This window comes from Pogona vitticeps, chromosome 10, assembly GCF_051106095.1.
Source record: "Pogona vitticeps strain Pit_001003342236 chromosome 10, PviZW2.1, whole genome shotgun sequence".
NCBI lineage: Eukaryota > Metazoa > Chordata > Lepidosauria > Squamata > Agamidae > Pogona > Pogona vitticeps.
Genome location: NC_135792.1, coordinates 23,506,235 through 23,519,528, shown reverse-complemented (window position 1 = coordinate 23,519,528; position 13,294 = coordinate 23,506,235). Strand labels below are relative to the sequence as shown.

The window sequence follows — 13,294 nt, the reverse complement described above, 5'->3', positions numbered from 1 at the left end:
TTCGAGAACACATTACTAAAATAGATTTAGGAGAAACAAAATGCAAACCATCTCAATTTAAAACATTTTCTAGCCAGTCAGTCACCAAGGAAAAGTTGGAAGAGAAAAGTCTTTGCTTGCATGTGGAAGGACAGCAAAGATGGGGCCAGGCTGGCCTCCAGTGGGAGGGAGTTCCAGAGTCTAAAGGAGCAAGCACAGAGAAGGCCCTCACCCGTATCCCCACCAAAGGGGTGGGACTGAGAAGAAAGCCTCTCCTGATGATCTTAACACCCAAGCCAGATCGTAGAGGGAAAAGGCGGTCGTTGAGAAAGCTTGGACCCAACCCGTTTAGGGCTTTACAAGTCCAAACAAGCACTTTGAATTGTGCCTGGAAATGGACACAATCCTGAGGGCGCCGGTTTCACTGAGGTCAACATGGGAGGGGAGGAGGCAGAGTTGCTTCTTGGGATTCCGGTGGGTGTCAGCCTCCATACGATGTTTCTCTCATGTCTCCCTCGCACCCTTCCCATATCCTCTTGCTCACAGGTTTTTCTTGATGTGCTACTTATTTGTCAACTTGGCCTGCGCAGTGCAAACCCTTCTGAGAACTCCCAACTGGCGACCCAGGTTCAAGTACTACCACTGGTAAGTTTTGCATAAAAGGAGGCAAAGGGGAGGTGGCTGGCTTCTGACCTCCTTGGGTGTTTTCCTTGGACTTCTTGAGTGTTGAGCTAGAGACTTTTGGAGAGATGAGGAGACTATAACTTCAATCTCTGGTGAACAAACTGGGCTGACTTATCATCCAGAATCCTATCCCTTAGCTTTCTTCCATATCACAGTCTATTGGAGAAGGTGAGAAAAAAGGCCTTCTGGTTGTTTTTAAGCAACAAGAGGTCAAAAGAGCTGTGGCGATCTGTATCGGATCATCCAGAGGTCTCCCAGTGGATCGACATTTAATTTCTGCCCCTCTCTGGACTAAAAGGTTGTTCGTATGACCTGGGGGTCATGTTTTTTATTTTATGTGCTAACTCATGTGCCAGATGACAGGGTTTTCATTACCAGTGACCATCACGTTCTTGAACTCAGATGCCAGAACACTGGCCAAATCCAGGAGCTGGTGGCCAAGTCTGAAATCTAGTCACATTGTTGCTACGGTGACCATTAGGGTGTAACTTCTGGATGCCTGTTGACCAATCTGGAATGGTGGCCCACGAGCAAGCAGGATGGCTAAGAGCCTTCAGAAAATGTTTCTTGAGCATGATTCGTACGCTCAAGTCCGTGGCAGAAAGGCAGCTACCATATCGGTTGACTAGTTTATTCAAACAGGCGAGTGGTTCCCAACGTTGGGTCCCCAAATGTTCTTGGACTAAAACTCCCAGAAGCCTTCACCCACTAGCTGTGCTGGCCAGGATTTCTGGGAGTTGTTGTCCAAGAACATCTGGGGTCGCAAGGTTGGGAAACACCAACACAGACCAAAATATGGTGGTGGGATATTTCAGATAAGGCTGTAGGTCATGGGGATCTATATGCCCTAGGGTGTCAGAGATACTGGACCGGACATGCCGTTGGCCAGATATAGCATGGAGGTTCTTCTTACATTCTCATGACCACTGACACAGTATTTTATTTATTTAAAATATTTTGACTCCACCTTTCTCCTTAAAAAGAACTCAAGGCAATATCTGCATTCTTGTGACTTGCACCACAACGGACACCGTATTTCCCAGCTGAATCTGTTCACGCAAGCCTCAGAGTCTCAAGGAGTGCCCATAGATGTGTCCTTTGCGTTGACATTTGAACTTCTTTTTTTTTCACTCCCTGCAGGGCCTTGTCGTTTTTAGGGATGAGTATCTGTCTCGCCCTGATGTTCATCTCCTCCTGGTATTATGCTTTAGTGGCCATGCTCATTGCAGGCATGATTTACAAATACATTGAATATCAGGGGTAAGTGACAACCGAGAGAAGAGCCAGATGTTGTATGGGCGTAGAGGAGTTGCCGAGCTTTAACCCCATGGGCATGACTTGTGCTTCAAAGGAATGTTTTGTAGCCACCTTATTTCATGTAGTTGGCCTGCGGGACTGAATATAACCCACCCTTCTCCTGCTTTATCCACCATTCTCTTAGAAAGCTCAGAAGTGGGTTCTCCAAGGGAAAGTTGGAAAAGAGGTGGTGTGATAGCTGTTTTCAGAAAGGTGAAAGGCTGGCGCATAAGTTGAAACAGGTCAGAACTCAAAACCCCATTTCCAAATTGCGAGGAAAAGGTTTTGGGGAAACTTGGAGCATAACTTCCTGACAGCATGAGCTGTCGCAAAGTAAAAGAGCTTTCCTTGAAGGAAGTGAGCTGTCCTTTGTTAGCAATCTTCAAGCCAAGGTTGAACGGCTGTGTTTTGACGCACGCTAGAGGAATGGATCTCATGCATTGCCTGAAGATTGGGGAAAGAGAATTTGTGGAGCTCCTTCCCATTTTAGAACCCCAGGCGTAATCTTCTAAGTTTCCTAAGGAAATGTTTTGTATGTTGGCATTTTGGTCTGAAAAGTCTAGAACAACAGTGGGTCACCGGTGACCTTCCGGATGTTCTGACTCTGGATCATGCCAATGGTCAACGGGAAAACCTTAGGCTATAAAATCTAAGCCCCTATGTAACATGCAAAGGAAGAAGTAGAGTATGTTTAACAGAACTCAATAAAATATCACGGTCTAAGTTTTAGAAGCTCATTTATATTATGAAATAACAGTCCATCTAGAGATGACTCCTCTGGCACGTCAAGTCCCCTAACTGGTTTTGAAATTCTGCTTTGCAGGGCGGAGAAGGAGTGGGGTGATGGGATCCGGGGTTTGTCCCTCAGCGCCGCCCGATATGCTTTACTGAGACTGGAGGAAGGGCCCCCACATACCAAGAATTGGAGGTAACCCTAAATCTCTTGTTTTTAAAAATGGAGACTTCACTTTCTTCCCCAGACATTGTGTAGGGAGGGAAAACTCAAACAATATTGAATTTCCGCGGGGCGGGATATTTTAGACTCATTGACATCATGAGCAACTGAGGCTCTTCTGCTGAAATTCTTCAAAAGGCAAGGGAGAGGTTGATGGCTGGCCTTGATGGGAAGCTGACTTTGAATCTTGAATTTAAAAAATGGCTGAGAACCCAGAAAGTTCTATTCACAATGTCTCTAAAAGTGCCCTTTAAAAGGAACTTAGGGAAAACCCTCCAAAATATTGATTTGTTACAAAAACTCACCCTTAAAATATAATTAGGCCTTTAAGGGGTCATGTGTTTTTGTCTTTGTTTTAATCTTGCTTCTTTGGAGTTTCCTTTATGAAACCTCTTATAGGTTTGGAGAGCATTCTTTTTCCAAGGGAGTGTCCTCCATGCATTCTGAACAGCCACTCCTGTAATTGTACAGGGGATTGTAGGGGTTGTAGCTCAACCCTTCAAAGCATTGGGAGAAAACCCGTGAGTTTGTCCAGCACTCTTGAAAAGCACAGAGGTGGGGAAGGCTGGTTTTGCAGTGCAAAGCCTTGGCATCGGATTTAGCTGTGAACCCACTGCCTGCGTGTAATGAATCTTCATGAGCCTGCAAAAGGCATTTGATTAACTCTAAAGGATTTCCAGACCAGAGCAGGGCATAAAGCTGTCACGGTCTCCTTAGAGCTGATGAATAAATCTGCTAGTTATTGGTAGAGGGAAACAAAGCCAGCCCTGCCCCCCCCCTTGCTTCTTTTCTTCTCTCTTTTCAGACCCCAGCTGTTGGTGCTGTTGAAACTGGACGAAGATTTGCATGTGAAATATCCCAGGCTGCTAACTTTTGCTTCTCAGTTGAAAGCTGGCAAGGGGTTGACCATCATTGGGACCGTAATCCAGGGGAACTTCTTGGAAAGTTACGGCGAAGCCCAGGCGGCGGAACAGGTGGGCGCAGGCGCGGAGCCAAGCTAAGTCTTATCGGGAACCGATCACCGCAAAGCAAAAAGAGCCTATTCAGACCATCGTTTTGCGATCGTAAAAGCGATTGCAAAAACGTTGTCGTAATGCGGTTTCGTCATAATGCGGGGCAATCGTAAAGCGGGGCACGACTGTACATGCTTAAGCAAAACTGTTTTGGTTCAAATAGATGTAATATGTTCTCTGCCTCCAGCATGTTTGTTGGGAATCTCTGCACAATTGGTTAGGTAGGTTCCCCCCCCCCCCTTTTAGAATAATATTCCAAAACTGGAAGTCTGATTTTAGGTAAGCTAGGAAGACTTTTTTTGCTTGTTTTTTTTTTAACTGGCCCACGAGGATTGATTTTTCATGAAGATTCCTTGAACTGATGGCTTCTCTTCCAGACCATCAAGAACATGATTGAAATTGAGAAGGTGAAAGGCTTTTGCCAAGTGGTGGTAGCCACGAAAGTCCGAGACGGGATTTCCCACTTGATCCAGTCCTGCGGGTTGGGCGGCATGAAGCACAACACGGTGGTGCTGGGGTGGCCGTACGGCTGGAGGCAAAGCGAAGATCCAAGATCCTGGAAAACATTTATAGGCAAGTTCTACAGACATTGATCAATAGCTCTCACATTTGAAACAGGCTGGGGCCATAGGCTTCTCATCATGGAAACAGCTGGGTGGCTCAGTGGGGTAAATACGTATCTGGAGCTCAATTCCCCACGGTCCATGATCCACAGGGTCGCTTCCAGCAATGCCGTTCTAAGCTTATTATATTTCTTCTTAACTATTGAATTGCCAGCAGACTTCCTCTGCCTTTAGAGGTGAGGTTGCTCCATAGAATTGAACTGTGCGCTATCTGTTTAACAGATATTATATAGATGGGACATGAGCTTTATTTTAAAATGTCCTGTCTGGGAAGAATTACGTCTGGCCTTGCCAGTTGCTTTGGCCATGGATGGGAAAGAAAAATAGGTATTCCTTTGTCTTGTTTGTTACAGTTACACTTCATCCGTCTGCCTTGCTGTCACTAAAAGGGGTTGGGTTGGGTGGCCTTTCCCCCTGCCACATGCTGTTGTCTTCCTCCCAAACCACAGAGGGGTTGTGCATTTGATGATGATTACATCAGGGGGAATGTCGCCAGTCAGATCTGATTACATTGTGGCTCCTCTGGGTTTTTTCTCTTTTTTTGCCTCCAGATACCGTGCGTTGCGTGACGGCCGCCCACCTGGCCTTGCTCGTGCCCAAGAATGTGTCCTTCTATCCCGGCAATCATGAGCGTTACAACGAAGGGAATATTGATGTCTGGTGGATCGTGCACGACGGAGGCATGTTGATGCTGCTTCCTTTTCTGCTCAGACAGCACAAAGTAAGACTGCCTGGCACTCGATAAGACTCGTTGGTCTCGCCCAGTGCTTGCGTGCGTTCATCCAGAACGGAGACTAATTGGCTTATTATTGTGTATTCCTAATGTTTCATCAAGACGACCTGGTCTCAAGTGCCTTCGGTCAGTCTATATACACTTTTGAAAAAGACTACATCTTGCAAAACCATGTTTTAAACTGTATCAGTAAAACGTAGGAAAAGTCAACGAAAAGTTAGCAGCAGTTGTAAAACCACCGTCCTTATCTAATAACTAGGTTGAATGATCTAACTCCAGGATGGCTGGGTTGGGTGGGTCTGAAGTTCAGTTTTGATCCCCACACCTGCCAAAATGCCAGGAGAGGTCCTTCTTTTTTTCAGAAGTTCACTCGGATAGATAGGGCCTGTGAGTGTGGGTGCACACTCAAACACACCTGGTGGTGGCAGTGGGGAGGGGGTCCAGAAGCGATCGAGGTGAGGGTGGATGTCTGCTCCGCTCTACACGTGCTCAGCTGCATCTCTCGGTTTTGCTTTAACGGGCCACAGCAGTGTGAAACAGGAAGCGTGAACAATAAGCCTATAAGGAAGAGGAACTTCATTTCACAAAAGAAACTGTTTTTGCTATTTTGGCACGGAGGTTGCTGTGCTGATTTGATTACTTTGCAACCGTAGCAACCCTCAGCATTTGGAGAGGGGGGCATTCCTGGTGCGTGAACCGGGGGTGACTTGCATTCTGATTAGCAGCGGCAATTCACACGCAAAAGGAATTTTAGTATCCAACATTACAAAATGTTGAGCAATTCCTGTTTTACACACACATACATACCAAATATGTACTTACATTTGCACTTACACACATACAAACCTGTAATGTATTTGATTTGTATGTACAAATGTTAAAGAGATGTTGAAGTTTTGTCCTGTAAAGTCTGTGTGTTCTTCCTGGACACAATGCTTTTCAGTTGTGTTAGGGGTATAACCAGAAACCACCTCAACCTTACTTATAGGAGAATATTGAGAATTGTAGTTCAGTGCAGCTGGAGAGCACCAGTTTGGGGGAAGATGCTCTACCAGGTTTCTCTTGGCTGTGCAGACACACTTGAAGCATTTGGGAAAAGACGCACATCTATGTTCTCCCTTGCGCAGGTTTGGCGAAAGTGCAAGATGCGAATTTTCACAGTAGCTCAGATGGATGACAACAGCATCCAGATGAAGAAAGACTTGGCGACCTTCCTCTACCAACTCCGCATAGAGGCTGAAGTAGAAGTCGTTGAAATGGTAAGGAGGGCTTGTCGTCTTCTGCCCCAGGGATGAGCGTCTGGGAGGACTGGATTTTTGTGAAGTATGTGAATCAGGCAGAATTTCTTTCTTCTGCAGCAAAACAGTGACATCTCAGCATACACTTACGAGCGGACGTTGATGATGGAGCAGAGATCACAGATGTTAAGGCAGATGAGATTGACCAAAACGGAAAGAGAAAGGGAGGTACGTTTGCTGTGTACGTTGGATCAGGTGAGGATGGACAATAGCGGTTAATAGACTATCAAGGATTTTGCAGTCAATGGCTTGTATTGCAACTTGGTCATGTTTAAGGCAGACTCAGAGACCATTCGTGACATTTAAGTTAATCAAGTTGTCCCCTACATTCCAATAAGTTTGCTTGTAAGCATGATGAAGACTAGATCCAATCCAAAGCAAGTAATTCTGCAACAGACGTTTAGCCTATACAAGTAATTGTTGTTAGAGATGTGCAGAGACCTTTTCTGCTGCCCATCAAGCTGCTTTTTTTGAAACTCCTTTTGGAAGTGCTGTTCTGCAAAACTGCTGTACGCAACTCAACAAGTAGTTCTCACTTTGTGAGGGGATGCTTCGGGTGAGGGGATGCTTCTTTTAAAAATCTGTAGAGGTTATCTATGTATCCAATACAGTCTTACAATATTCTGGATCATGTAAGGAGCCAGACGTGTCACTTTTCCCATTAACCAAGCCATTGTGAAGAAGGCAGGACTCGCACACTCCCTTGTTTACACGTTAACAAAACAGAACATTTGAATACGACTCCCCTGAAAACTGAAACTGCCAGCTGTTGACTCTTCCAGGCTCAGCTGGTGAAGGACAGGCATTCGATCATCAGGTTGGAGAGTCTCTACTCTGACGAGGAGGATGAGAGTGAGGCCGTACCGGAAAAGATCCAGATGACGTGGACCAAGGACAAAAGTGACTCTGAGAAGAGGATCCGGAACAATGCCGTGGAGAACTTCAGAGAGCTCATCAGTATTAAACCGTAAGCACTGACATTCCCTGCCGGGCCCCAGAATTTCAAACCAAATGGGGTTCAATCCTCTTTGGGTGTTTGAAATGACCTTAAAAGCCAGTTTGTGCAGTTCCTCAGGGAGCAGCTTGACTGCTGGAGAGAATTCCGCCACTGGATTTCCTGCACTGCATGCGGGGTTGGATTAGCTGGTTTGTTAAGTCCTTCTCCAAGACTGTGATTCTGTGAAACATGGGAAGGGTTGGGTGGAATTCTAAGTTGTCTGCTGTGATGATATGATGCAATGATAAAGCTAGCTAAAAATGTCTATCCTTTCTGTGTCCCATCACACAGTGCACCTTTCTCTCTACTAAGTAGATTTTCCTCAAGAGCCAGGGTGGTAGGGAAATGCAAGGGTGCCAGTGGCTCATATACCCATAAAGCCCTGCTGTGCCAGTCTCCTCGTTTTCAGAGTAGGGGGTAGGTGAAAATCAGTCCTCCAGGGCAATTTTTGTGGTCTGCCGGGCTACCAACAGGTAAAGAAAAAAAATGATTTTGACAAAAACAATTGGCTTTTCTGCTTTTCGAGGCTGCGAGGAGCAGCATATTTTGCTTTATTAAGATGGCAGAGATTCCCAGTGTGGTGCAGTGAATACAGTGACTGACCAGGACTCTGGAAGACTCGAATCTCCCCTTGGCCATGGAAACTCCTTGGGAGAGTGGAACTGCTAAAACAGCTTCTTAAATATCTCACTTACCTTGAAGGCCCCAATAGGGATGATTTTTACTTGACCGCATAGAACACAAAGGATGTGGGGAAGTGTACACTCATGAGTTACCCCCTAAACACAAAAATCAGAAGTGGATGTCGCTATCCGGGCAGATCCCCTTGAGGGCTGGCTGAGCGACCTCTGCCCACCCACCCTGCTGTGATAGGAAAAAAATAATAAAATGTTGGGAGTGGGAACTAAACAGCCTAGTAAGGACTGAGTATATTGGGTAGCTGTAGGATACTGGGGAACGGGGCAGTGAGGAGTGTCTGTAATCTTGAATTGAAACACACTACAGTCACATTTTATTATAGCTCCTATTCGTGCAAACTATTTTTTGGGGGGGGGAATACTAATTTTATTGTTACTGTTTTCTTCCATGCTTCAGTGAATGGGAGAATCTGTGAGTTTGCTCATTTAATCATTTTTAATAACCTGAAACATAGTGTCAATATGTATGTGTGGGTTTGGTGTCTGAATTGACAGTAGAAGAGGGAGAGGCAGAAATATTCCCTTCCTGATTGTTTTCCGAATATTTTTCTGTTTAGCTGGAAAGGAACTGATCTCAAATGGGGAGGGAGGGGGAGAGGAACTGTGAAAAGGAACAGTGGGGTTCAAAGGGGTTCAGGGCTCCTTGTCCATCATTCCTTTATATTAACATAAGACCCCCCACCACACCCACTTGATTCTGCCGCTATGCAATTAAAACAGTGGATGAGTTTTTCTTTCGTGGGAGTGGGTGACGGGAGGTACCGAAGCTTCTGCGCCATTATTTGTCACGTGGTGGCTTTCCAAAGGCTGGTTTCTAACAGCATGTGTGAACACGACCATTCTGCAGCAACCAGTCAAATGTTCGAAGGATGCATACGGCTGTGAAGCTGAACGAAGTCATTGTCAACCGGTCCCACGACGCCCGACTGGTCCTACTCAACATGCCTGGGCCCCCAAAGAACACAGATGGAGATGAAAACTGTATCCTTTTTTAATGGGATTCTACATGTCTGTGTAAAATGCACAAAGCATCTGTATGGATGCCTTGTACTGTACTTAATCCCTGCACTGCCTAGACTTTGACTGGGAGATATTGCTGCCCTGACTTAGAAGGTGGCAATTCGTAATGGCGAATTCCACAAGCAAGGCAGCAACAGCTAAGAGGAAAGTCCACCACACCTAGCTTATTTTCCACTTAAGGCCACTTAGCAAGAAGCCAGACGAGGAGGAACTAAAGGTTGGTGTGACCCAAACTGAACTGTTTCAACAAATGCAAAGGAAGAATCATGTTTACAAGGTAAAGGAAGTCATGCATCAGCCCGCTGGCCTTTATTGTGGTTTCCTTTAGGGCATTGAGCCATCTCGTATTGGGTCTTCTTTTCCTGCTGCCTTCTATCTTTCTCAGCATTATTATCTTTTCCAGAGAAGCCTGCTGCCTTCTCTGGTGCCCAAAGTAGGACAGGCTCTCTTTCAACATTTTTGTCTCTGGACAAGAGTAGTATTCAGGCTTGACTTGATGCAGGACCCACTTGTTTGTCTTTCTGGTAGCCCAGGGCATCGACAAAGCTCTCCTCCAGCACCACATTTCAAACTAATCAATTCCCCCGCCCCCATCAACTTTAACTGTCCAGCTTTCACACCCACCGAGATTTCTACCTGGAGTGCATAGCGATCTCTGTCATTACTATCCTGGGACTTTGGTGTTACCAACACGGGATGGATTGCATCAAATGGGGCATACCTTGTTTGATAATCTTTGCAGGATACTAGCAAGACTCCATAAAATATCCTATATATCTGAGGTTTCTTATCCTTAACATGGCCTGATCCAGATATGGAATTTCTCGAGGTTTTGACCGAAGGATTAGAGCGAGTGTTACTTGTCAGAGGTGGCGGTCGAGAAGTCATCACTATTTACTCTTGATTCCAATAGGACAGCCCCCTGCTGCCAATTTTCCCCTCCTCTTCATGTTAAAGAGATATTTTCCGTTACAAGTGGAAAAGACTACACCTTCTCTGCCACCACTTCAAACTGATCTTCACAGCCCCGGAAAAGGGTACACTGTAAAATGTAGCTGTAAATGCCATGTCCAGCCAAGTTCTTCCAGTGGCAACATACATATCTGTTCTGGAGTGCGACAGTATTACACCATTCTGCTAGAGACGTGTTTTAATCATGGCGCTGCGATGCACTGTAGCTCTGCTTTTGCTTTCCTACTCCAGTGGATGTGTGTGCTACTTTTAATACTGAACCTTTTGTTGTATTTTTTTAATTTTTTTTTTTAGAAAATAAAATGCAGAATTTTTAGTTAATGTACATTAATATATTAAGACTGAACTCAGTTACAAGGATTTTAAACCAATTGTTGAGGAATATTTTTTACAGAGCAGCTTGTTCCTGCTGCGTCCCCTCCGTTTTCCTGTAAGAAAGAAGGAATGACCAACCGGCATTGTTTATAATGGACACCGCTTTTGTAAATTCCTCTCCTGAAATACCATATTGGTACTGAATAAGAATATACACCTTAATATACAGGTTTTAAATTATGACAATGTGTATTGATCACTACAAGGACGTATAAGAAATATGTGGGTCTCTGTTTCAAACAGACCCTTCTTTCCCCCTTATTTATTTGTCTATTTATTTTTTTAGAAAACAGTGGCAAAAAAAAAGCCCAAGGGCCTAAGCTAATGATTGTAGTTGCCTGCATGAAATATGTAAGGGCAGACAACATGTTGAATACATAATTGGTCTTTCAGAGATCTTGTCAGAAATTTTTCTAAATTAGACTGAAATGTTATTTTTTAATAGCAGTAGCTACAGATTACCAATGTGTGTAGATCATCCTGTCAAAGGCTTCAGCACTCTCTTACACAACATGCTCATGACAAAGTGAAAGGGGTTGACGTTGTTGTTGTTGCGATGTGCTATCAAGTTGCCTCCAACTTATGGCAACTAGAGGTGGGAGCTTCAAATTTGTCCCCAAGGGGGAGACAAATATAAAGCTCAGCACCACAGGTGGCCGGTCCAATTGAACCCTCCATCCCCCCCCAACCCGATGTGCCTTTAGCATTTGCAGTTCAATGCAGCCGTTGGCCTTCACACACCGCCAATCATGGAAGTCCTCCCGCCTGGGGCTTCCCCGCCTCCCTGCACTGCTGACCAATCTGGTGATGGGGTGGGATGACGAGCCTCCCCACTCAGCTGCTGATTGGTCAGCAGCGCAAAGAGGTGGGGAAGCCCTAGCCAGACTACTTCCCTGATGGGCGTGGCACAAGTGGCAGGAGACACCCAGTTTGGGGGGGGGCAGGGTCCAGTCACACTGGCACCTATGGGGGGTGAGCTTTGAATTCATCTCCCATCCCTATGAATGAGGGATCGCCAAAATACCCCTGGCCTTCAGCTGCCTTGTGGTCAGCTCTTGTAAACTCAAGCCTGTGGCTTCCTCTTAGGAGTCAAAGGTTGACACTAGACAAGAATTATTAACTTTTTTATTACAAAAAAAATTGCGAAGACTATATCCACACCCATTATGATGTCTTTAGTTTAACAGAGGTCTGTATTTTTTTTCTCAATAAAATATTGCATACACTTGAGTCAAAATCATGTCCTGAAGTGAATGACTCTAGCCTACAAGCATGGTCATTCTTGACATGCTAGCACATAAAGAAATGTAAATGTCCATCATACTGTAGTATGAGAATTCAGAAAAATTTGAGCTCCAAAACATATTACAGCTGGGGACATAGTCTCTAGCAATCCAGCAAAGAAGCGGGGGAACAGTGTGGTCCTTATACACGATCTGAAGACGAGGAAGCAATACCTTTATTAGACCACTTAGACATCAGAAACAGAAACTAGCTTTCCACCCTAGACAACTCTGTCAGGCTGGGCTTTACAGAACTGGGAGTGGTGCAGAAGAAATATAAATGTTTTAAAATCCATGGCTAAGATGTGGAGGCCAGGTTTCCTTGTGGACAGTAAATTTCAAAACAGGGCCTGCAAACTCAGTTCTGAGGTGTAGGATGCCAGCTGTGAGGGCGTTGACTGTGTCCTTTTTGAACTTGTTAGGGAAAAAATGTTGTAAGCAGATAATTTAAGTATATATTACTATGGAGAAGCAAATTCTAACCAGAGTAGACCCCTGCATTAACAGGGTTTGCATTAAGTGCTGGCTGACTACTTAGCAGCAACTTCTATGGGTCTTGTCCACAGCAGATTATTTAAATCACTTTTCTTCGATCTATAATCCCCCCTTACTTTTGGCATCCTTTTTTAGCTTGCAGATAAATCGGACCCTCAGACAGCCTCCCACCTGGACTGAAGAGCTTTAGCAGAGACAGCTATAATTACATTCATAGTCATCTCTGCACAATCCTATTCAGAATTCTACCTGACAATAAAATAAAACACAAGGAGCACAGCATTTACAAAAGTTCTAATCTTTTGTGTATGTGAAGGCCTTTAGAGATGAAGAGCAGCCATTCAAGAAACCTAAGTTACAAAGCAGATTTGTTTATAATTGTTAGGAACCTTTTAATTTGTCTCAATTGTACAATTTATTGCTAGTCAGCCTTCATAAACACACACACACACACACATATAACTTCTCTGTACACATATTTAAAAATAAATTAAAAAATTCAGTCTCATAAATCCAATAAGGATTTTACAACTTACGATTTCTAACACAAAATTATAAAATTGTTCTCCTTTGGAACCTGGCATTCTTCAAGACACTGTGCAGAAATAACTCTGCATTGCTCATTATAAATCTGGAGGTTTAACGTCTCTTGCTATTGATCATCTGATTTCGAAGACAATTTAATCCAGAAAGTGATCGCTGATGCACTTGTAGGCACCATCTCTTCTCACAGGGTTCCACCTACCAAAATAAGCCAGAGAAGTCTCAGCAATGGGGAAAAGGTATATTTGAAAAGGACTCTGGAAGTGGTTATGTATCCTTGACGGTTTGTAATATATAGGCCACATGAATAATCTCACCAGAGGGCCTGAA

The 13,294-nt window shown here is 44.5% G+C and overlaps 2 protein-coding genes across 5 annotated transcripts in view; one reads left to right on the top strand and one right to left on the bottom strand.

Annotated features, from left to right (window-relative positions):
• The window catches only part of SLC12A4 (solute carrier family 12 member 4), a 54,711-nt gene extending 44,118 nt beyond the window's left edge, over positions 1-10,593 (top strand). For both annotated transcript variants that reach the window (XM_020805749.3, XM_072980675.2), the window contains exons 14-24: positions 526-624; positions 1,804-1,923; positions 2,783-2,887; positions 3,720-3,888; positions 4,305-4,500; positions 5,102-5,271; positions 6,411-6,542; positions 6,642-6,749; positions 7,364-7,548; positions 9,124-9,257; positions 10,109-10,593. In XM_020805749.3, coding sequence (XP_020661408.2) covers positions 526-624; positions 1,804-1,923; positions 2,783-2,887; positions 3,720-3,888; positions 4,305-4,500; positions 5,102-5,271; positions 6,411-6,542; positions 6,642-6,749; positions 7,364-7,548; positions 9,124-9,257; positions 10,109-10,200 — 1,510 coding nt within the window. In that variant the 3' untranslated portion in view covers positions 10,201-10,593. The remainder of the gene's footprint in view (positions 1-525; positions 625-1,803; positions 1,924-2,782; positions 2,888-3,719; positions 3,889-4,304; positions 4,501-5,101; positions 5,272-6,410; positions 6,543-6,641; positions 6,750-7,363; positions 7,549-9,123; positions 9,258-10,108) is intronic.
• Positions 10,594-11,754: 1,161 nt separating this feature from the next.
• The window catches only part of PLCG2 (phospholipase C gamma 2), a 61,592-nt gene continuing 60,052 nt past the window's right edge, over positions 11,755-13,294 (bottom strand). For 2 of the 3 annotated variants that reach the window (XM_072980673.2, XM_020805745.3), the window contains exon 34: positions 11,755-13,162. The gene's annotated coding sequence lies outside the window, so the exon portion shown is untranslated. The remainder of the gene's footprint in view (positions 13,163-13,294) is intronic. The other variant, XR_013538653.1, reaches the window with a different exon arrangement.